A 23,773-nucleotide genomic window follows, 5' to 3' on the forward strand; every position below is an offset into this window, starting at 1 on the left:
ACTACGATGATTTTTTTCTTTTTCTTTTTCACTGCTGAGTTTTAGTTTTACTTAATCGGGAGAAATTTCTTGTCCCATGCTTGGATGAAAGCGAATGATTAAATTATCAGTTATTTAAAGCAAAAATGCCAGTTTTTTATTTTTTTTTTTTTTAATGTTAAACTGATGTGTGACGAAGGTTAGAAAAGGAGTAAAAAGCACTTTTACAAATAAAGCGTTGACTGCACCAATCAGGGTGTGCTCAAAAGAGGAGGCGGTGGGAAGGGGGATGATGATGTGAATGTTTGACAGATGAAACATCAGACAGCCTCTCTCTCTACACACACACACACACAAATCAAGAGGCTTCCTTTAGCTGGTCATTGTTCAGCACATCCATGGAATTGGCACACGCTGATCAGCAGCGCTTTGGAAGTGAATGCTGCTGTCAGTGAGAACAGGTACTGTTTTTTTTTTTGTTTTTTTTAATTTAAACTTGTGTATTTCATGTTGGGTGGATTATATGTCATGAACTGCTACTTAAAATAAGTGATTTCTGATAATGTCCTGATGTTAAATGATTCAGCCTAAGCTTAGTGTGCATTTTTTCAGTGAGTGGGGAAAATGCTGGGTACATGGTTATGTAAAATAAAATATTAATACGTTTATGTAGGAAACAGGCTACTAATCTGCATTTTTGTTTTTGTTACTGATGTAAAATGTTCTCAGCGAAATGATCAAACCAGTCCTCAAAAAGCTCTTCAGAGAGATCGCTTTCAATCCTGCGAGAGTCTAGAGCCAAATGTACACCTGAGTAAACCAGAAGTTTCATTTTGTCACTGCATGTATTTTGTGTGGCTGTTGATGCATGTAACTCATACAGTGAGTCTGTGACTTGGCAGTGCTGGCAGAAGCAGTGCATGTTGTTGCAGTGGTGTCTCTGTGCTGCTGCTGCTGTGCTCATGGCTAAGAGGAGGGCTGCAAGTAAATGCTGCTGCTGCCCAAGAGCGCCCATGAAAGAGGACAATGCTCGTTTCTGCTTGCTGGCCGGACTGATCTTGCTCTACTTATTGTGCGGAGCTGCCATCTTCTCAGCCTTGGAACACCCGTTTGAGCTCCGCGCACGCCTCCTGTGGAAACAGCAGTTGGAAAACTTCACCAGGAGATACAGAGTCAACCTGGGTGCCCTGCACACTCTGCTGAGGCAGTATGAGGAGGCAAACGGAGCTGGGATCAGGGTGGACACGTTAAGGCCACGCTGGGACTTTTCTGGAGCTTTCTACTTCGTGGGCACAGTGGTCTCAACTATTGGTAGGTCTCCACTTTAAAAAAATACTGTATATGATACCAAACTCTTTTCCTAGATGCTTCTTCACTGTTTATGTGTACTTGCTGTATGGCCGTGACCGTTTACCCCTGTATTTTGTGCTTTTTGGTGCTTTCTATTTAGGTTTTGGCATGACCACACCAGCAACCATAGCAGGAAAAATATTCTTAATCTTCTATGGTCTCATTGGCTGTGCTGCCACCATCCTCTTTTTTAACCTCTTCCTGGAGAGGATCATCACAATGTTAGCTTACATCATGCGCTGGTGTCATAAGCGTCGGTTGAGGTGTGCTGGAGTTGGGGTGGTATCCAGCAGGGAGGAGTCATCTGGTGAGGAGGACAGTCTGGAAGGATGGAAGCCATCAGTCTATTACGTGATGTTGATCTTAGGAGTAGCATCTGTTGTGATTGCTTGCAGTGCCTCCACTCTGTACAGCTCCATGGAAAACTGGAGCTATGTGGACTCTCTGTACTTTTGCTTTGTGGCCTTCAGCACCATTGGCTTCGGGGATCTGGTGAGCAGCCAGAGACAGCAGTATGAATCTCAGGAGGCCTACCGGCTTGGAAACTGCCTTTTTATCTTATTGGGAGTTTGTTGTATCTACTCACTTTTCAATGTAATTTCTATCATCATCAAGCAGACTCTCAACTGGATCCTGGGTAAGCTGGTGTGCTCGGGGCAGCATCAGCTCTGTTCCTGCTCCACACCTGGCTGCTGGTGGCTCTGCTGCCCCTGCCTCCAGAAAAAAAATCATAATAATCAGAGGCGTCAGCTGGCACACTTCAGGCCAAAACGCATCAAACGCAACGCGGTGCAGCCCATCTCGTCCCACCAACGCTACACGGGTGGCTCTGTTGAGACTGTGTGCGACAGCGAGACGGACGCTGGCGCAGTGGCTGAAGCACAAATGGGGCGTCGTTTGTCAGGAGAGATGATCTCTGTCAATGAGTTCATGGTGTCCAATAAGGTGTCTCTGGCACTGCTGCAGAAACAGCTGAGTGAAACAGCTCACCAGGGCCCACGACAGAGCTACAGCCATCAAAATGGATTCTCTGGTGGTGTGGGAGCTTTAGGCATTATGAATAATCGTTTACAGGAAACCAGCGTGGATAGGTAGCATCATAATAACATCTTAATTGTTCTTTCGGTTCTCTATATTGAAGCCTTACATTTCCTTAGGAATTATTTTATCAGTAACTTGTTCTGTATGGAAAAAAAATCTGAGAATAGAATATTTCTTATAAGAATCAGTTCAGTATGAGCAGCTTCAGTGGAAGTCTGTGTGGATAAAAGCAGACTTCCGGCATGGACTTTAGACAGCAAATAATTGTTCATATTTTTTTTGGTGAGGAGAAAGAAAGTTAAAGGACAAATATGTGCTAAAGACTTCAGCATCATTTGAAGAGGGGTTTGATGTCCTGAAGTGACTGACTCACAGAAACGCAATCAGATGAAAGAAGCAGTGAAGGACCACTTAAAGAGGACTGCTGATTTAAGGACACTGCACATGCCTCCCGAGCTCCTCAGAAGATGTTGTTGTACGTAAGGGGGGTAGTCAGTATTAGTAAACATACAAACAAAAATATCTGCTCTTAGATAACTAGCTGCATACATAAAACATTTAAAATATGATCTGTATTTAAACAGAGCTTCTCAAGCAAACTGCAGGAGGTCAGTAGCACCAATAAAGACACAATTTTCAAATGAATGTCATTGAAATTCATCGTCATCATGAAAGAGATCCAGGGTTTTCAGTAGAGATCTTCTAATCAAACATAGAGTGTAGAGGATGTCCTCATGTCAGTAAGTGCTTTGCAGATAGTCACAGCATCACATCAACATGGCAGAGAGAACGATTTAGGTAACTAGATCAAATCCTTTACTATGCAACAAAACCTGTTTGTAATCCATTCGTATGTATGGAGGGTTTTACCAGTAGATGATGAGTGTGCGGGTAAAAGCTTCTTTAGAAATCTTACAGCAGTCACAATCACCCATTTTCAGCCGGCAGTCACAGTTTATACTTCATCTTCACTGTGTTCAGAATGAGTTATTTAAAGAATGAGTCCCCCGCAAGTCATCAGACAAATATTCTTTATTTACATTTAAAACAATAGTGACATTTAATGTAATTCCTACACACAGAAAATGACTCACTGAAGTAATGTAACAATGTAGTATGCAGATAAAAGAACTCATCCAGAAACCAACCCGCTCTGATGCTGTTTGTTTTACCAATTGTATAAAACATGAGTAAGGCAGCACAGTTCATAAATTCATGGAGAAAAATCTATTTCACGTAAACTTTTTCTTAGAATGTGTTTAGAAATGTTAAATGTTTAGAAAGAATTGCAAATTGTCAACATGCCGAATGTATTCATGTAAATTTAGCCAGTAATCCCAGACTTTAGGCCAGTTTTTGAGGAACACTTTTAGTTCTGCTTGTTGTCACATTTGTCATATAAGTGGTTCTTATTTTACATGGTTTTTTTAATGTAAAAGCAAACACTTTGTCAAGATGTTTTTAGATCATTACATTAGACTGTGAAATGTATTTTTCTTGTGTGTAGCCCAAATAGTTAATGACTTTATTTGCCTTTCACATACAGCAACGAGGGGAAAAAGAGTTTGTGCATCCCCGTGAGCTGTCTCATGAAATGCTAGAATTTTCTGTTGAAATAAATAGATATGAGTCAGCTGCATGCCATGTTTTGGTTATGGTGACAAATGGTTTCCTGAAGAGGAAAGGCAAACATGTTCATTCTTCAAATATATATATATATATATATATATATATATATATATATATATATATATATATATATATATATATATATATATATATATATTCTTAAAACATTATTTTTAAAATGCAACCCTTCATGTGATAATGTTTTTTATTTGATCCAATGAAAATGGACTGTGTCACAGCTGCTTGTTATTCAGTTTTACATTTCAATTTGTAATCTGTCTTTTCTGTTCACTGAGGTTGAGGTTTGTTGCTGCGTCATTGTCTCTGAGTAATTTTTACAAAATATCTTTCTTGTATAAATATAAAGTATCAGGCTTTATTAGATTTATTTTTGCATTGTTTTTGTTGTGACAAGATGGCGCTCGCTAGCATGATGTTAGCAAACACCACTGTCTTTTTGTGAAACTGGACACATGGAAAAAAACAAAACAAAAGTTTTAATATTCACATTTATTACAGTCCCTTCACAGAACTTTGGAGATAAAATCCAATTGGTGTTCTCAAGAGCCTCCCAGACCCTGGACAGAAAGGTAAAGTATCAAAAAGTGATGAATTTACTGTGTGTGTAGTTGACATACTGTATATAGTTAGGTCCTTAATTTTTTTTTTCTTGTAGTTTTGCCTCTATACACCACGACAGATGATTTAAAATCAAACAGTTGACATGTGATTGAAGTGCAATTGTAGCATTTCAGCTTCACTTCAAGGGTTTTATCCAAACTTTCTGCATTACTGTTCAGGAATTGCAGCCATTTTTATGTGCAGTCTCCCACTTTTAGAGGCTCAAAATTAATTGAATAAACTTAACATAATTTTACATATAAGGATTATTTTTAGTAATTAGATGAAAATCCTTTACCTGAAGTCTTGAACCCATTGACATCACTAGACGGTCTGCTAGGCCTTCAGTTACTACTGAAAGTGAGATCAGGTGACTGACTTTCCCATAGAAGAATATCCCATTTCTTTGCTTTGACATGCTTTGAGATGCTTTGGGTCATTATCAATTTGCACTGTGAAGCATTTGCAGCATTTGGCTGAATCTGAGCAGAGAATACAGCCCTGCACACTCCACAATTCATCCTGCTGCTTCTATCAGCAATCACATCATCAAGAAACGCTAGTGACCTGGTTCCACTGGAAGTCTTAAATACTCATGTCATAGCATGTTAGTCAGATAATGAGATGCTTCAGATCATGTTGATGATGTTTTTCTCCTTATCCATTCTTTCCTCATCATTCTGGTACAAGTTAATATTGGTTTCATCTGTCCAAAGATATTTTTCCAGAACTGTGCAGGTCTTCAGATGATTTCTGGCAAAGTCTAATCTGGACTTCTTATTCTTGAGTGTAACCAGTGGTTGCACCTTGTTGTAAACCCTCTGTATTTATATTCATGAAGGTGTCTCTTGATGGTAGACTTTGACAATGATGCACCTACCTCCATGTGAGTGTTCTTGCCTTGATTAGATGTTGTGAAGGTGTTTTACTTAACCATGGAAAAAATTGTGTATCATGTACTTTAGTTGGCCTCAGTGGTCTTTTAGGCCTTTTGGTGTTGCTGAGCTGGCCAGTGCTTTTCCTCTTTTTAAAAATATAGTAAGTTGTTGATTTGACCACTCCTAAAGTTTTTGTTATCCCTCTAATAGATTTATGTTGGTTTTTCAGCGTATGCGGGTCTCCCTCACTTGCACTGACATTTCGTTGGACCTCATACTGAGAGTTCTAGTGAAAGGATACAAAACACAAGTTCAACACTTGGAATCAACTCCAGGTCTTTTATCTGCTTAATTTGTCAAGAAATAAAAAGAGAACAGTCCTCACCTGGCCTTAAAACTGCTTATCAGTCATTTGTCCAATTTATTTTGAGCCTCTGAAAATGGACACCTATGTATAAAAATGTCTGTAATTCCTGAACAGTTAATGCTAAATTTTTGTAAAACCCTCTTGAATTAAAGCTGAAAATCTCCAGCCACATCTTGACTGTTTGATTTAAAATCCACTGTGGTGGAGCACACAGCCAACATAGCAAAAAAAAAAAAAAAAAAAAAAAAAAGTGCCATTGTCCAAAAACTTATGAATCTAATTGTAGTTCTCACTCACATTTGGTACCATAGGCTTGTGTGCATCACGTTGTTGATAGTAAGCAGAAATAATACAGTTTCTCCTGTAACACACAGAAGTAACACAGCGTAATTTAGCCCTACAAGGAGTAAAATTTGGTTTGGATGTACAAATGCATATAAAAGCTCATTTTGTGTGTCATACTTGCTCTGTATGCCTCCACCTGGCGGTAATCCAGGGATGACAGTGGATGCAAGGACTGTGAGGACAGACAGCAACTCAGGCTCTTCCCCTCTGGCGCATAGCTCATCATAAATCTCTGAATAAAAAGAAAGATGCTTTCATATTTAGATGGTTTCTTTGTAGTCATAGGTGTAGGAACCGGGGGGGGGGGGACGGGGGGACGTGTCCCCCCCCAATATTGGAGACAGGCGCATTTGTCCCACCTCAGAGTATTTACGGATCTGTCAGGTTTCCAATATGTGTCCCCCCCAATAGTAAACTCATTCCTACACCCTTGTTTGTAGTATACAGATATTAAAAAATAAGCCTGTTAATTATATAGATATATATATGAAAAGGAAAAAATACATCATTTTTAGCCACACACCTGCCACCTTGGACTCCAGCAGGTCTTCCAGCTCAGCCTCCTGATGTAATGCATCTGTTGACAGCTGGGGGGCTCCAGGGAAGCACAGCAAGATGATGCTGATGTTGTCCAAGCTGCCCTGTGGAGCAACACGGCGTCAGCACGGGTGAGTAATGATGGCTGACCTTACAAATGTCAACCTATGAAACGTCCCACTAAACAGTTTTACAAAATAGATCATTTTTACACATCAGCATTTCCACACCAATGTCACACAGATTCAGGGGAGTTGGATACGGAGTGTGGAAGAAGCCGTGACATTTTGAGGTCATTGTGCATATCTGAGCTGAAGCCATGTTACGTAAGGGTGACATGAGGACCAAACAGAGCGCACATGTGGCTCACGTTTATCTTAATGTGTTTCTTTCTAATTTATGTAATTTTAATCTAATCTCTAATTTATTATTTACATGCTTTATATATAAACCCTCAGAGTGAGAGCTTTGGAAATTAGTCCTCATGGTAACCCAGAATAATGCGATATAACCTGTTCTGACACCCCTGCAGTCTATTTTAAGGTTGTCTGATAGTCTGTTGTACCATGAACAGCAGCCACAGGCTCAGTGAGACTGAACCAAAGCTTAAGATGGGATCAGCGCTGACCCTATTTATTGGTTGTTTTTTTCTCCATATGGGAACAAACATATTTAAAATAACAGTAATCAGTAGTTGTAGGTTGTAAAGGGATTGCATGAGTGATCAACTCAGAGCTGCAACCATCAAGAGAGGGATGCAGTTCATCAGAGGTCACAAGCCATGGCATCACAATCTTATATTAACAGTGTTTTTGATTAGTGTTGCTTCCCTCAGTGGTCAAATGATGCATTTTATTTTGTAAAACCTCAGGATGGAGGGTCTGAAGACCATGTTTGGTGTTAATATAAGAAACAGTTACTGAAATATAGCCTATATATATATATATATATATATATATATATATATATATATATATATATATATATATATATATATCCTCCTGTTTGTACTGCATCTTTTTAATTTCTCCTAGATATCTGTGATTAGACCGACCTGGTATGTATATAAACTAAGCTTCCTCTTCAAACAGGAAGTTGTATTTTCTTTTACATGGTTGCTACATAATTTTGTAAAAAAACTTCCTCAGATGGGGAAATGGGTTTGTTTTATGGCATAACACAACAAAGTCAACATGGATTAGCAAAGTTTAAAACACTTTTGAGCAGAATGAAGTCTAAGATGCAGCAAATGTCACCATATGAGGACACAGGTTCTTAGGAGGTTATATTTGGTTTTGTTATCAGATTTTCATTGGCTGTGAAAATCAGTAATCCATCTGATAACCATAGTGACGCTTGGTCTGAACATCACCTGTGCCAATTTTGATGAAGATCAAATAAAAATGTGACATGTTAAAGCATATTTCATGACATCCACTGTAGTGGAAAAATCCAACATGGCAGAACATGGTGAAATTGATCAATTTCACATCCTTGCATGAAAAAAATTAATATTTTAAGCTTCTGTATAATATATTATTTCTATATGTTTACTGATTTTGCAGCATTTTTTTCTAAATATAGTGAGGAAGTTCCCTTCATTTAGTTGTGTTTTGTCTTGTTTCATGTGATTTCTTCTAAATTGCAATATGATGAGTTCTCAGGGCCAACGTCGGTCAGAATTTAATAGTGACTGTGTTTTGTTTTGGCCACTGCTCACTTATGTACTAACAAAACATTTCCATGTGTGACCCCAAACCCTTTTCAACCTCACAACTGACCTTTTTTATTTTTTAAAGTTTTATCTTTCAAAGAGGAAGCAAAGCCCATTAGGTTAGGTTAAAAACCACAAAATCCAAAGCTGATTAGAAATTATGTAACTCAGCTTGAAACTGAAATTGTTTTTTTAATCAGTTAAAAGGATTCATTATTCAGACTACTGAGCAACAACAGATGTGCAGGCTACAGGGGCTGGATGATTTGTATCTAAAGCAATATGTAAAGACCTGAAGTAACAGGTTCTGACCTTGTAGAGACAGAGGTCAATGACCTGAGTGCAGACATCCCTCAGGTCAGTGCAGACACGTAGCCGGTTGTGGATGAAGGCGCACAGCTCCTCGTTGCTGATGGTGTCCCACACTCCATCACAGGCAAGCACCAGGAACTCGTCTGCTGGCGAGCGCTCCACTACACACACCTCAGGCTCCGGTGAAACCATCTGCTGGCTCGGTGTCCGGTTCTCTGCCCCCTTGTAGCTGAAGTCTCCCAGGGCGCGGGACACTGCCAAGGAGCCGTTGATCCGTTGGAAGGACACGGAGCCACCTGCACTCTCAATGCGCTCTTTCTCCAGAGGGCTGTAAGGTTTGTGGTCCTCAGTGGAGAAGCAGACCTGACCAGACCGGCATAGCATGGCCCTTGAGTCCCCACAGTTGGCAAAGTAAATGTAATATGGCGAAATGAGAGTGGCCACCACAGTAGTGCCACCCCTCTCCCAGCCCTCTCGACGGGCCACAGAGTGTAGGTGCTTGTCTGTCTGGAGGAAGCCCTCTGTGATGGCTCCTTTCACTTTTTCCGGGTCGTCTTCTGGTCCTATTCCACCTGTGACCACAAACAGTATTTTCTGAATCCAGCAACCAGAGCAGTCATGACATTGATGAGTAATAACAGGGCAATATCATCAATGTAAGAAGAGCCTGTTTAACACACACACACACACACACACACACACACACACACACACACACACACACACACACACACACACACACACACACACACACACACACACACACACACACACATTCAGTTACAGATCTCTCACCGGAAGCCAGGATGTGACCCAAAAGGTGTTGGGAGCAGTACTGTGCCACTGTGCTGCCTGCATGACCATCGAACACTGCAAAGAAGCTCCAGTCAGCTAGTTCTCCACCCAGCTGTGGCACACAGTTGTGGAAGTCCTCCATGTTGGCCCTCCAACCCTGCATACTACCTAGGGCATAGGTGAGGCCCCAGCGGGCACAGCCCTCCTCTGTTAACTTGTCCAGGACCGGCCGGTCTAAGTAGGGGCTGGGGATGACCTCCTCCTTCTCCCCTTCCCCTTGCTGCTCTCCCTCTGCTGCTCCTCCACGGCCCCCCTTGAAGAAAGAGCTGACCCTCTTCTCCGTTTCTTTCACCAGCTGGCGCACGAATGCAGGCATCTCCACACTGCCCTTCCTGGCTGTCCTCATGGCTCTTATGCACAGTTGTTGTGAAAGGAATCTTCTTTTGTCCCTGCCCCAGTGCTTGTGGCTGGGGTGGAGGGCTGAGCTATAGGCCTGACGTGGGGCCTGTGCAGTGTCTACGTAGTCCTGCTGCTCCAGGGCTCAGAGCATGGCTGCCTGAGCTGATGGATGTTCTGTGTGCTGGCTGCTTACCCCCCTCTTTCTACTCATCTCCGTCTTTCCTCTCCCTCTGTGGAGACCTCACTGATCAACGCGTTCACCTCCACTCATCCTTCCTCTCCTGCTTGTTTGGCCTCTTCTCTGTGCTACTGAGATTTCACCTTCTCCCTCGCTTTTTCATAGCTCTTCCCTCTTTCACCAGCTCTTCCCTTGCCTTGTTATTTTCCCTGCCTTTGCTGTGATTGGCTGGCTATTTGTGTGCACCAATCCCTGCCTGCTTTGCTTTGGCACTGTCATGTTTGAGCTCACCCTCTCTCACCGTCCTCCTATCTGCAGCTCTGCCCCTCCCACATGCTAATCTCAACCTTTGATCGGTTGGGATTATAGGCTTGTGGATTACAGTACTGTCAGACATGCAGCATAAAGTGTGAGATGGTGGGAAGAAGACACACAGAGGTTGTAGGTTGATCCTTTTAAACTGATATTTTACTTATATTTTTTTCACTTAGACAAAATAATAGTGCATGCACTGTAGCACCACAGGGATTATTCTCCTGAAATCAAAGTTGCATTCACTCTTTAATCATGAGACAGACTTTTTTGTATCCACGGTGTCTACTCAGCAATAAAATACTTGGCTTATGGACATTAAGTATCATCTATTTTCTTATGATAATATTCAGCAACTAAAATGAAGGGATTTAATATTTTTTTAAATTCGTGTTTAAACTGTCTTTAAAACAAAATGGCAAAGACGACACAACATTGCTCACAGCAAATTCCTGTGTTTTCTAATTACACAGGCAAAAATACACATAAATAGGCAAAGACTGCTCCATGTCTTAACCATCTAAACTGTGATTTTTTTTTTTCTTCATGATTAAACACCATAACAGGACTTGCAGCTGTCTGCTTTGGCACCATTCCCCGAACAACAGCTTACATCTGTGGAGTGAGCAAGGATGACATTGCCACTCTGATTTAAGTGGAGATATTCTGCCACTCATGAAGCTGCAATGACACAAGAAAGGAGGGAATGTTTTTTTAATACACATAATAACTCATGATGGTGTAAAAACTGCTTGTGAAAGCGGTACACACAACAAAAACAAACTTCTGAGTTTCTTTTTGTCAACATCTGTCAAGTTCACTCATTGATTTTCTTAACCACTTATCCAATTCAGGGTTGCAGGGTTACTTTAGCCTATCCCAGCTGTCAGAGGAAGAAAGGTGGGGTACGTCCTGGACACGTCGCCAGAGTATTGCAGCTTCCTCCTGCTTCTGCTGGAGGTTTCTTCCTGTTAAAAGGGAGTTTTCCCTTCCCACTGTCTCCTGCTGCTTGCTCTTAGGGGATCATCTGATTGTTGGGTTTTTTGGCAAATGAATTCCTTTCATTATGTCTATTATTAACTTAGCAATATATCAGTTTTTAAATAGCAAAATTATGATCTGTACTGGTGTATTATGACACCCTTGATTCATACTAAATACACTACAGTCAACACATCATGGCTGCCAGTTTGACTGCTTTTTTTAATCTCCGTGCTTTTGTGACATGAAGTTCCTCTTGGAGGTTGCGCTTATATTATCTTTAGAGCTTGAAAGGTGTGAGTGAAAGTGTTAAATATGCAGATGGCGAGGCGTATTTGCCTCCACGTTTTGGTCTGACACACTGAAGGTGTTGTGAGGGACATTTGTGAAGAGCAGATAATGAACTGGATAGAGAAACTCATTTTTCTTGTGTGCCTGCAAAACTGTGGTAAGTGAAGTATTTCAGTTATTGTAAGTATTCAGTTTGATGTCAGTGCTGTAGCGCACAGCTGCTGGCATTAGCTGCCTGCTAACATTAGCTGTTCTCTTATCAGTCTGGATTCATGATAATTTTACATTTAAAAAAAAAAGGTGTTCTTCACTGTTATGGCTGCATGGAAAGGCCTCTGTGTGCAGGTCAGCCACCAACTGGTTGAGGAAGCATTAGTTTCTAAAAGCTGGAGGGGGACATGTACATGCTTATGTCTCAGGTTCCCAATTTGAGTGTGTGTGTGTGAATCCAAACAGGGTGCATCCAATACAGGATAAAATTAGGCCAGCCGGGCCTTATATTGCTGACGGAGCTGGGGTGGCCAAAAAAAGCCTGGAGTGCAAGCCAACAGTGGCAGCTCAAGAAAGATAGGGGAGCAAGCAGGACCACCGCTGAAATGGCCACCAAACGTAAGGAAGTCAATATTGACAGCTTTAAGTAAAGTGAAGGGGAGCATGGATGGGGTCAGAGTGCAGCTGTCAGGTGGAGAAGAAAGAGAGAATTTGTTTACCCCCCTCTGCTGTGCAGGGGTGAATGCAGGCAGCATGGCAAGACCAGCATGTCTTTCATTTGGTAGACAGATGGGCTGAATGGGACTCAACTAAATGAGACCCTATTGCTGACTGAATGCTGTTTGTTTTATTTGTAAAGGTTCAAATTGTACCACAAGAGGAGAAGTGTTGTCTTGTCAGGGCTGTTTTATTTTAGATAACATGTCACTTCTGTTAGTAGGATTAGAATCAGAGGTTATAGTTGTGCCCCGCTTTGAAATGACTTTACTGGTGTAACAGGATTGATTTCACCAGCTTCCTGTCTGAATTTGTAATTAAATAGGAATGCATTCAGTTATATATTTCTCGGGAAACCTATGAAAACCTGTACTCTGCTGCTTGTAAATCGTTGAGTTGTGCTCAAGTGTTTGTTTTAATCACATAATTATCTTTCGATCAGCACTGCAGTTAGGATGCTCGTCTAATGTTGTGGTGGTTGAGGACCTAATATCCAACCTAAGTTTTTATGATACATTCAGACATTTGCAGATCACATTAAGAAAAGCATTCATTCAGAAACATTTTTCTCCTTTAATGAATTGGCATGGCATGAAAAGATAAAATGAAAAGTTGTGAGGATTTCCTTGATTTTCTGTCTTTGTAAAGATTGTTTTGAAGGTTTCTTCCTGATATTTCTCTTTGTTACCCTTTCCTCTTTCTTATCCATACTTTGAAATCACAAAGTGCCCATTTTTCATACACTGAACTGAAATTAAGTTCAAAACCAAAAATTAAAAATATTGGAAATACTCAAAATAATTTGTCAGAGCTGCTCCAGCTTTTGATTTGCGGTGTCCTTACATTGGCTATATTGGCAAAAGTGGCATGTTAGACTGCTTTGTATATCCCATGCATTTTAAAATCCAAACAGAGATGGATAAGTGCTTTTCCTATGCCTTCCAGTACTTTCCTCAGTTTAAAATCTTTACTGCCACATTGGCAGTTGCAGTTTTATTGACATCTCCACATCTTTCTGTCATGCTAACACTGTCAGGCGCTGACAGCATAAAACCCTTCTTCACATTCAGGTCATGAAGTATATGAAACAGTAGCCTGTACCCGATAAGTGCCTTATCAAAGCCTTTTTGAATATCAGCCTATCATTTCAGACATATGTCTTTCTCTCTGTACATTATCTGTTTACTTTATTTTACAGTTTTGGATCTGGTGTACTGGCGTAACATTTGGAGGACTGGTGTGGTGTTTACAGGGCTGGTAATCGGTCTAGCCAGCTTGTTCCAGCTTAGTGCCCTCACTGTGGTCTCCCACGTCTGTCTGGGTATCATGTGCATCACCTTCCCCCTCCGTCTTTATTATAAACTGCTGGAGCTGCTGCGCTGGAACCCCGGCGTTCATCCCTTTCAGTGAGTCCATCAGCGTTCATGCACAGGTTTTTCTTTTCCAACTAAAAAAAAAAATAAAATGCTGCTTCACTGCTTTCTGTAAGCATGTTGCACTTGAAGCAAATTTTGTGGCCTGATATTTGATACCTCATAAACATCTAAGAGTGTTAGCTATACTGTTTTTCAAAGTCCTGTTATGTTATCCTGTCCCCAGGTCATGTCTGGATTATGACAGCTCTCTGACAAATAAGGAGACAGTGATGCTGGTAGAGGAAACGGTGTTGCTGATTGCATTTGCTGTCACAGAGATCAAACGGCTTATTTTCATTGAAAGCATAATTGACTCTATTAAGGTACAAGTGTGATGGTAAAGTAGCAGCCTGTTGTGTTGGATTAAAAACTCTTTGATGCCACCTGGTGGCAGCTGCACAGTAGCATGCATGCTTAGAGGAGTTGCACTGTTTTAATTCAGCCCATGTTATTTATTGTTGATTGGATCAGCAAATACAAAAAAAAACTTAAAAAGAGCTGAAAAATTGAACAGAGCCATTATGCAGTGTTGTTGTTTTTTTTTATTTTATGGGATCAAATGTACTATCAACACCTTTAAATTCCAGGGAGGTGTATTAATATAGTATAATTCATAAATCAAATTACAGTTAATAAACTAAACTATTAAACCATTAAATAATCTTTTTCTGTGCTCTTTCTCTCAGTTTGTTGCGTTTCTCTATCTGCTGACCTATGTTGGTGTCCAAACTAACGGACTGACCCTGGTGATAACTGGTGAGTTGTACTCATTTACACATTTATGCCTTGCGCTTACACACATCTCTAATGTCCGCTTACATATGCTATTAAGCTCCCAGCACCTTCAAATGTGTCTTCCTCTTTGAAGGACTAATATGTGTTTTTGATCCATCATGTCAGTCATTAAAGTTTGATTAGGTTGAGACAGACAAAAGCACATGATGGTCACCATGGTCAAGATTTAAAAAAACTAACTTTAGCCACAGACTTCACTCTCCTTTAAAAATCATTTTTCCTCAGAGAAATTGTTTACACCATGTATTTGACTAGGAGAATGTACAAATATGTTTGTGCGACACTAAAGTGACATAGGGCTCAGGAGGCAGAGCGGATCATCTACTGACTGGAAGGTTGGTGGTTTGATCCCCGGCTCCTTCAGTTTGCATGTCAGTGCATCCTTGAGCAAATACTAAACCCTGAGCTGCCCCCGATACATCTATTGAACTGTGTGTGTGTGTGTGTGTGCGCGCGTGTATGTGTGTGTTAGAGAAAGCGCTTAAAGGCATAGAATGAAAGTACTGCACAAATATTTGTGTGAGTGAATGAATGTGGGTAATAGAAGAAGATAGTTTGAGTGCTCAGCCGGAGTAGAAACGTGCTAAGTACCAGTCAAGTCATTTACATAAATAATTTGTCTGTCCAGCTGTGATCGCTGTTTTCTCCCTTCCTCTGCTGTACAAAAAGCAGCAGGTAAGTTTCATTTTATTTTACAATTCTGCTCACAGTGGAAAGCTGATTAATATAAATGTTTCAGATCTTAATAAAAAAGAATATATTTTTCTAAAGAAAAACAGAAATGCATTTTAGCAAAATTACCTGTGATTCCAGAAGGATAGAAGATAAGATGCAGACATTGCTGGTTTGCCCTGACCTCTCTGTTATTTTGGTGACAGGTGCGGATAAGAAGGATAGTTAGAGCAGTCAGAGCTTTTGTAAAGAGAGTCAAAAATCGGTAAGTGACCAACCCATTAATACAATATTGTTTTCTAGGCTCTGTCATGTCATGCTAACAAAATATTAACTTTTTTGTGCCGTTGTTTTCTTCATTGTGACGCCTCTATATTGTTGCAGGTTCTCCAGTCTGTATGAATCAGTGAGGCCCTCTCCAGCACCTGCACCAAAACCTGCACTTGCAGCTACAAATGTGCCCAAACAGAAAGTCAAGTCAAAGTAACTTGTTGGTCGCATGTTGAAAAGTACTTGGGATTTGGAAAAGACTGGAATGGCACATCCTCTGCGGGGCCGCTGGAGGGGCTGCTCGTTTCCACTTCTCCACCATGATGTTTGTTTATGGGAGCAAGATATAATTGATCCTGACAGCTTAAACAAAGCTGCCATTCACTGAAGGAGAGAGAAGGGAGGTGCATGAGGAGGGGAATTTTATTTAATGTGATGCTCTCTGTGGGCAGTGTCTAACAGAACCAGTTCACACAGTCATCCTCTTCAAGTAGGCTATGGATGGCACAGAACATCACAGCTTTTTTTTTTTTTTCTTCAATAACAAGTGTATTTTTACATAACTAGTGCACCGTGTTCCTGTTAAACTGTGGAAGTATTTATAACGAAGCCCTGCAGCATTTTTGCTGCTTTTATTATGAAGCATCATTCGTTGTTAGCTGGACAGAGTAAAAAGACATGAACATCACCTGCTACTAATCAGTATTAATAGTGCTGCATTTGCTAAGTCGAGGAAAAAGCTTTGTAAGCAGCAACTCCTACAACTTTTAAAAGACTTACATGGGAAATAATGGGGGCGTTCTCCTTTGATCTTAGTGCCAATCGCTTTTAATTAGAAACAAGCAGTGACTTCAGATTGTGCAGAAAACGGTTTGCTGATTAAAAAAACCTTTTTGGATGAGAGCTTAGACTGTAAACAAAAGATGGATATAGCCACTGTGAAATCACTCCTTGGTTTGTGAAGTTTCAAAATATCACCGTGTTAGCTTTTTGAAACCGGATGACGCGAGCACAGGGTCTGATTGTGTAACTGGGGGACACTGCACGCTCATTGGCTAATGACTTTTCAATCACATGGTAAAGCATTCCTTGCTTTACTGTCCTTCTGGACACTAATATGGATAATTTACAAACTTTATGGTTTATTTAATAAGTAGCGACTGAGCCCAACAACTCAGCAGAGAAGTGCTTGTTTAGGTCACAGAGCAAAGGAGCTGAGGATCGTTTTCCTGTACACTTACCTGACCAGGAGTCGCCCCCCTGCTGGTAATTAGAAAGAAAGCAAGCTTAAGGCACTTCTGCACTGACTTAATGTTTAGACCCAGAAAATATTTAAATCTTTTATATACAGTCTATGGATAAGAGTAAATGTTATTTATGCTCCAGCAATTTAGATGTTGGTTTAAATTTATGATAACAGTGTCTAGCCACTGGTCAAAGGCACACAAAAAACCTCAACACTAACACCTTTTAAGTTGATATGGCAAATCTATAATCAAACAGATGTCTATTTACACATTCAGCAGAGATATGGAGCAACATCAGCATTAATGTGGAGGTTTTTTTTTTCTGTGTACAGAGTAAAAACAAGCCCAATATTCACTCTTCTTAAGTCCTGTTACATCTGACCTCTCTTATTATTTGATGTCATAATGGCTGCAGTGAAAAACACTTGGTTTCCTTGCTAGCTGTCAGCCTTACTCTCTGGTGCTGCACTGGTGTAAAATGGGTGGGTTTACTCTGGGGTCTTTGGAAACAGCTGCCTGCTATATTTAAACATGACATCATGGGAGTGGTGAGAGTAAACCATAGTTTGTGTAGAACTACCATGACATCAGCCACTGGTTAGTAAAGTCCTGTTCTGAAGCCTAGAACAAGCATTTTCACCACCACCATCTTGGTGTTTGAAATACGATGTAAGAAAGGGGGGTGGGTCAGACTGTGAAACTGCATGCTCACTGGCTAACAGCTTATCAGTCACAAGTTGCTAGCCAATGAGCATACCCTGGGTAATCCTCCTTATGACATTTCTGACAAATTTACAAAATGGACTAATTTTATTCAGTTTTACCCAAAACAAGCGACGGAGCCACAAACTAATCAGGAAAGGAAAGTTTTCTCATAGACGTGTAATGAACCTGAGGTTTTTTAGGATCCACAGGTATCGATCCATAGTGGCCATTAAAAGGAATGCAGGTCCAAAAAAGACAAGTGCTTGAAGGAAAGTTTGACACTGAGGCAGAGATCACTTGAGGAAGCCATTAAATCCCATTTATATTCTTAAGTTGGTGCAGTTTTAGGAATTTTATGGAAATATCAGCACTGATGGCAGAATTGTGGAGATCATTTCTTCAGTATCAATTTAACACTTTCAGTGAGGATCTGATGTTGGTACTGGTACAGCTGTTTTGGTGGCACCAAAATCCCCCCCCCCAAAAACCAATACATCATTATAACATTACATGGGACAACTTGAGAAGCACTGAAACAAAACTGTAGTACCTTTAGTGTAACTCCATAAAATGCACTTCAGTTGTGATCTAACTTAGAGAGCTCTGCTTGTTAACTTTGTGTGTGTTACAATTTTACCCCACATTCTCGTTAAGAAATAATCAATACCACTATACACTGTAAAGACCAGTGTAGATAGATAATGGGTGATTTTGTACAATAAAAGTTTGGGTGAAGTTTTCCTTTATTGTAACAAACAGCTGCCAAACCTGAGCCAGTTAAATTGTGAGCAGCAGTGCTGTTTAAGCCAGAGAGCTCCTATTAGTGTATCAGATCAGGGTTAAAGACTGTAGTTCTTTCTAATGGTCAAGGTTTTAGACCATAGAACTGAAGCTGCTGCTCATACTAACATGTCTTAATGAGCGTGCAATAATCATATTGGATGTATGGATTTACAGATAGTTAAACTTTTATTTGCCCAGATTATGCAGTCAACATATTCTGATAAGTCTTATTTTAAAGTTTTCTGTACTCTTAGTGCCAGAAAAAATTTTTTATTTGCCCACCTTCACCATATATGAAAAGCATCAAAACTTGGACAAAAACAAAAAACCGTGAGAAGTAACTGATAACAAATATATTGAGTAGTGCAAAAGCTTACTGTGAACTAACTTTGTAAAAATGTATTAGAATTAATACAGGGGTGTGAAATTCACCTATTTTAATCTATTTTAACCTCTTAATCAGTACAATAAAAACTGAGTATAAATCACATGGTCTTAACCAGCTGCCTTGAGCTAGGCATCATCTGCTATCCCATGTTTTAGGTCTACTCTATATTTATAATGCTGTTTAATTTTTTTTTTAATTGTCATGTTCTATTGTAATTTTGCTCCCAAATAAAAACTTGTTTACTACAAATAAAGATTAGTTTGCACAATTCTCTGTACCTTTACATACTGTACTGTGCAAAAGTCTTGAGATACTAGTCATTTTTTTATGCTTGACTAGGAAAATGGGAAATATGTGCAGCGACTTATTGAAATACATGCAAACATATACTATATTGCCAAAAGTATTCACTCATCTGCCTTCACAGGTATGTGAACTTGAGTCACATCCCATTCTTAATCCATAGGTTTTAATATGATGTCGGCCCACCCTTTGCAGTTATAACAGCTTCAGAGGTCAGGACTCTGTGCAGGCCAGTCAAGTTCTTCCACAGCAAACTCAATCATCCATGTCTTTACAGACCTTACTTTGTGCACTGGTGTGCAGTCATGTTGGAACAAGAAGGGGCCATCCCCAAACTGTTCTCACAAAGTTGGGAGCATGAAATTGTCCAAAATATCTTGGGATGCTAAACCTTTCACTGTAATTAATAGACAACCCCACACCATAAACCCCCACCACCAAACTTTACACTTGGCACAACGCAGTCAGACAAGTACCGTTCTTCTGGCAACTGACAAACCCAGACTCATCCATTAGATTGCCAGATGGAGAAGTGTGATTCATCACTCCAGAGAACATGTCTCCACTGCCCAGAGTCCAGTGGCAGCATTCTTTACACCACTGCATCCAATGCTTCGCATTGCACTTGACGAATTAAAGCTTGGATGCAGCTGCTCAGCCATAGAAACCCATTTCATGAAGCACTCCACGCACTATTCTTATGGAGGTCTGTAGTGATTGACTGCTGAAATTTGGCAATTTCTTTGGTCCAGCACTTGTCCAGTTTCCTCAAGTTTCTTTAAGGGCACACTGCACACCACGCTGAGATGTGCCAGATTTTCTGCTAATAGCTCTTTGGGAATCAACTTGTTGATGCAAAAATACAATTTTATGCCTGTCAAACTGTGTTATCCCTGACATTTTGAAGTGAAAAAGCAGCCAATGTCCAAAGAAAAACTTAAAAAGCCTGAAGAGTTATTGCTCAAGACCACATTTAAAAATGACAAGAAAGTCTGGCTCCTTGAAAGTAAAATGAATGGAAATGAGGGGTGGCTCAAGACTTTTGCACAGTACTGTAAAAATGTCAATTTTTCTCAGTTGGCGAAGTTAACTTTTTTGACATGAACATGACTGAGTATTTCAACGTGACAGTGTATATTTCAACTTGTGTTATAAAGAACATAAAGCTGTACAAGTCATGATGGTGGGAGAATGCACAATGCCAGGACTGTGAAACAGAAACTTCTGAAGGGAATTAATGCGTCATTTATTCCAGCATTTATAGTTTTGTGCTGGGACATATGAAAACGCTGTCTATGCCAAAGGATTAGTAGTTTTCCACAGTGTAAACAGGCTTGATGGTAGAACAGTAGCCACTCCAAGTTTTAATTCTCTCTGACAAGTAGCAGCCAAGGGCCGCATTATGTATTCAGTGATGCACACGCTCTACCAGGACCTGCACTGACACATTTGTCCACTAGGTGTTGCCCTAGGAAAGTGTTTGACACCCGATGATAAGAGGACTGATCTAAACAAATCACTGATTTCTGTCAAACATCTCCACCCTCACTGTGGTGTCATTACAACGTGAGCTCTGGCTCTTCACAACACAAACACCACATCACTGACTCCCGGTAATAAAAAACGACTTTTCTCTTTGATGTGGGCGTCACAATAATTGCAATGTGACTGTGACCTTGAGATGATTCAAAACAAAACAAAACTCTTTTCGTCAGTTCAAACTCTCTTACAAATCTTCAAGGACTTGCTCTCCTGTTTCCCTGTGTCGTGACTCAGAGCTTCCATCTCTGACTGTTTACTGTTAAAAGGTCACTGAACACCCTCATCTAGAGCTTTCTGTCTTCACACAGCAAGTCAGAAGACTCTTTCTTCTATTCTTACAGCTTTTCAAGTGGTTTCGGTTATATTTCCAACTGAGAACACACTTGGCAACAATGTGCACTTTAATACATACGTCAGTCAAGAAAATAGCTCAAAACCATCGAATCACATTGAAGGAATGTGAACAGTACAGCATACACATATCAGCAGGGAATACCCCTAAAATGTCATTATGGCACTTAAAAAATATTAGCTCTCTGGGTCCCCACAATAAAAGTCAAACACTATATATTCTACAGGAGTATGAAGCATGTAATCCATTTAAGTTTAAACAAATAATGTGAACATTTTCCTACAGTGTACATAAAAAAAACCCAGTAATGTTGCATATTGTCGTTTCCCTGATATGTGGTAGATTCAGACTCCACATGATTACAATTCTACATGTTTTGCTGCCAAAAAGCACAGTATAACATTACAACCGCACGGCACAGGACTGCGACAGAAATATTTTAATCCCTTTATGTCTGTGTTGCAGCTAGAATATTTAGTCTCACTGGACCTCAGCGTTTGGTCTGGTGATAGACTGTAACTGAGAATACAGGTTTATACTCTGACATGGAAAAAAAACTGTTTATTTTTGTGGCTAACTCTGACCCTAATCTATTCTCTAACCTCATTTCCTTATGTATAGAGTGTATAAACTGATCCAGAAGGATGATAGTTAGTTCTGCTAACACTCTTCAGCACTCTAAGGCATACCAAACACTGAGAACTTGTAAACAAAAAATATTTGCAAAACTGAATATGAAAAATAAGGGGATTAAAGGAATAGTTGGACCTTCTGGGAAATGCCCTTATTGCTTCCCTACTGTTTCTAGCTTTGTGCTAAGCTAACAGACTGCCGGCTATGGCTACATATTTACTGTACAAACAGAGTGTCAGCATAGACTGTATATGAAAGATGGATGTAACTTTTGGGTTGGAGAAGTGAAGTGCCTTTCAAAATGCTTTTTAAATGCCAGCAGCAGGCATCTTCTGTGGTTGTGAAAAGAAATCCGGTCTACAGGAAAGCGGCTGCTTGCTCAGTCTCTACTTTTAAGTCTAACTTAATACAAAATATTGTTTGTTTTGTATATAGTCCCCATTTGTGTGAAAAAAAGCTTTAGGGCAGGCCTACTTTGTGACTGACAGCTTCTACTGTTGCATTGACCCTCAGTTTCACATTCAGATCTGCCTGCAATTGTGAGGTTTCAAAAAGTTAATGTGACGAAGGTAAAAATGCTTAGCTTGAGAGCACGGTGGCTACGTCCATTTTTTATGTACAGTCTATGGGTTACAGCCAGCTTACAGCAGGACAGATGTACGTGTAAAAACTGCCTGCAAAGAGAGACTTTCCTCATACACTACTGCCTGTTTCCTTCTCTGGACTGATGGCTCTGTGAATCAGGTGAAGCCTATGTGCTTGCTGCTGCTCAGGCAGAGTGTCTGCCAGGTGATTGGTGGACTGTGATCAGAACCGTCCCTCACACGTAGTGTTCACGGTGGTTGATGTACACCCGGTCTGTCCCGCTCTGATGACACACCCACTCCAGATGGGAGCGCTGATGGGTGGGGCTCTGTGTTCCCAGGCTTGCTGTGGGTGGGTGCTGCCTCTCAGGGAGCTCATACCTGTGCTCTGCCCTGCGGGTCTGTAGGTAAAAAAAGAAACACAAATCATCATCCAAATCATCTTCTTGTGCAATTCTCTTATCGTCCTTTAGGCCTACGAGTGTGAGACTACAAAAAGGATAAGGAAATAAAAATTTTAAACTATCTTACATATTAAATTGATAAAGCCATTAAGCCTCCTGCTTAATAAAAACAGATAATGACATGGGTTATCCGGTTGTTACTGCTGTTTGTTGTGACTCGGTGCTCCTTATTAACTAACGTGTGTGGTGTAGAGTTGTGATGATTCACATGTGACTTTCAGTTGGTTGTACAAAAGGGAGTGGGGTTTTACCTGACACAGCCAGGCCACTTGTGATGCGTGGACTCCCAGAGGAACAGCCGGTGCTCTCTCGGAATAGGGAGGAGGCGGCTTGTGTGTCGGAGGAAGGTCAATCCTTCAGAGGAAGAAGAAGAAGAAGATGAAATGGCAAATTTTTACAGTGAAAAAAACACTGTAATCACAAATAAACAGAATAAAAATAATTAGTGATGAGGTGAGTACAAAATCAATTACCAGATCAAATTTTTGGGCAGCTGCTGTAACGAACTTCTTCTGAGGCACACTGATGTTGTTTATGTTATCTCGCAATAAGCTTTGAGATAGATTTGTAACAGAAAGCCTGCAAAATAAACTTGATGTGTGGAGCTTTAAAGATGTGAGAGTTTTTCAGGCAGAGAGGATCAAAAACACATGCACTGTGGAAAACATCGGAGCCTACAGAGGCCCTGAGGTGCAAAACACAGCAACACAAGGACAAAACGGAAGGCATGAGATTTCAGAAAACAGCACAAAACAAAAAAAAATCCTTAAAAAATTTTTCACAAAAAAAAAAAAAAGGTTGCATTTCCTGAAGTAATGTTGCACCTTTTCTTTCTATTGTTGTGGTTGTAGCTCTGTGGTTGTGTTTTGTCAAATAGTTTTTTTTGTTTTGCACCACCATACAGAGCCAGCATTTTTGCAGCTTGATGAAATCCAATGAATAAATGTCCAATTTTGACCTTTTTATTTTATTTATTTATTTTTTTTAATGCGTCTTGTAAATCCTGCAATTTAAAAATCCTAAACAGGGTATCCCTTTAAGTACAGGAACCCAATAATACAGTTGACCAAATGAACAGGGCTTAGGATACTTGACAGCACGTGTATGAAATTGATGGATTTAGCAATTAATAATACAGTGACATGACAGGCATTGATTTTCTAACACTGTGTCACCTTAATGC

General features: G+C 40.3%; 4 protein-coding genes across 5 annotated transcripts in view; 2 read left to right on the forward strand and 2 right to left on the reverse strand.

Annotated features, from left to right (window-relative positions):
* The first annotated feature begins 812 nt into the window (after window positions 1-812).
* On the forward strand, window positions 813-3,082 carry kcnk12l (potassium channel, subfamily K, member 12 like). Its single transcript, XM_030747134.1, has 2 exons — window positions 813-1,290; window positions 1,430-3,082. The coding sequence occupies exons 1-2, from the start codon at window positions 900-902 to the stop codon at window positions 2,422-2,424; spliced, it is 1,386 nt and encodes a 461-aa protein (XP_030602994.1). The 5' UTR covers window positions 813-899; the 3' UTR covers window positions 2,425-3,082.
* A 1,090-nt stretch (window positions 3,083-4,172) lies between these two features.
* On the reverse strand, window positions 4,173-10,323 carry ppm1nb (protein phosphatase, Mg2+/Mn2+ dependent, 1Nb (putative)). 2 transcript variants are annotated; one of them, XM_030746939.1, is made up of 6 exons: window positions 9,569-10,323; window positions 8,774-9,345; window positions 6,734-6,851; window positions 6,328-6,442; window positions 6,163-6,226; window positions 4,173-4,577 (listed from the first exon to the last, which is right to left on the reverse strand). In XM_030746939.1, exons 1-6 carry the CDS (start codon window positions 9,972-9,974, stop codon window positions 4,560-4,562), a joined length of 1,293 nt encoding a protein of 430 aa, XP_030602799.1. In that variant the 5' UTR covers window positions 9,975-10,323; the 3' UTR covers window positions 4,173-4,559. The 2 variants fall into 2 exon arrangements, with proteins under 2 accessions (XP_030602799.1, XP_030602798.1); XM_030746938.1 differs by having other exon boundaries at window positions 4,491-6,226.
* A 1,979-nt stretch (window positions 10,324-12,302) lies between these two features.
* rtn2b (reticulon 2b) lies at window positions 12,303-18,684 on the forward strand. Its single transcript, XM_030746940.1, has 7 exons — window positions 12,303-12,338; window positions 13,636-13,843; window positions 14,037-14,175; window positions 14,539-14,608; window positions 15,276-15,322; window positions 15,526-15,584; window positions 15,704-18,684. The coding sequence occupies exons 1-7, from the start codon at window positions 12,326-12,328 to the stop codon at window positions 15,804-15,806; spliced, it is 639 nt and encodes a 212-aa protein (XP_030602800.1). The 5' UTR covers window positions 12,303-12,325; the 3' UTR covers window positions 15,807-18,684.
* A 1,742-nt stretch (window positions 18,685-20,426) lies between these two features.
* The window catches only part of nectin3b (nectin cell adhesion molecule 3b), a 28,414-nt gene continuing 25,067 nt past the window's right edge, over window positions 20,427-23,773 (reverse strand). Inside the window, exons 7-8 of the mRNA XM_030747096.1 lie at window positions 22,842-22,944; window positions 20,427-22,527 (exon numbers count right to left, since the gene is read on the reverse strand). Of these exons, the coding sequence (XP_030602956.1) occupies window positions 22,363-22,527; window positions 22,842-22,944 (268 nt within the window). The 3' untranslated portion in view covers window positions 20,427-22,362. The remainder of the gene's footprint in view (window positions 22,528-22,841; window positions 22,945-23,773) is intronic.

Source organism: Archocentrus centrarchus, chromosome 14, assembly GCF_007364275.1.
Source record: "Archocentrus centrarchus isolate MPI-CPG fArcCen1 chromosome 14, fArcCen1, whole genome shotgun sequence".
Lineage (NCBI taxonomy): Eukaryota > Metazoa > Chordata > Actinopteri > Cichliformes > Cichlidae > Archocentrus > Archocentrus centrarchus.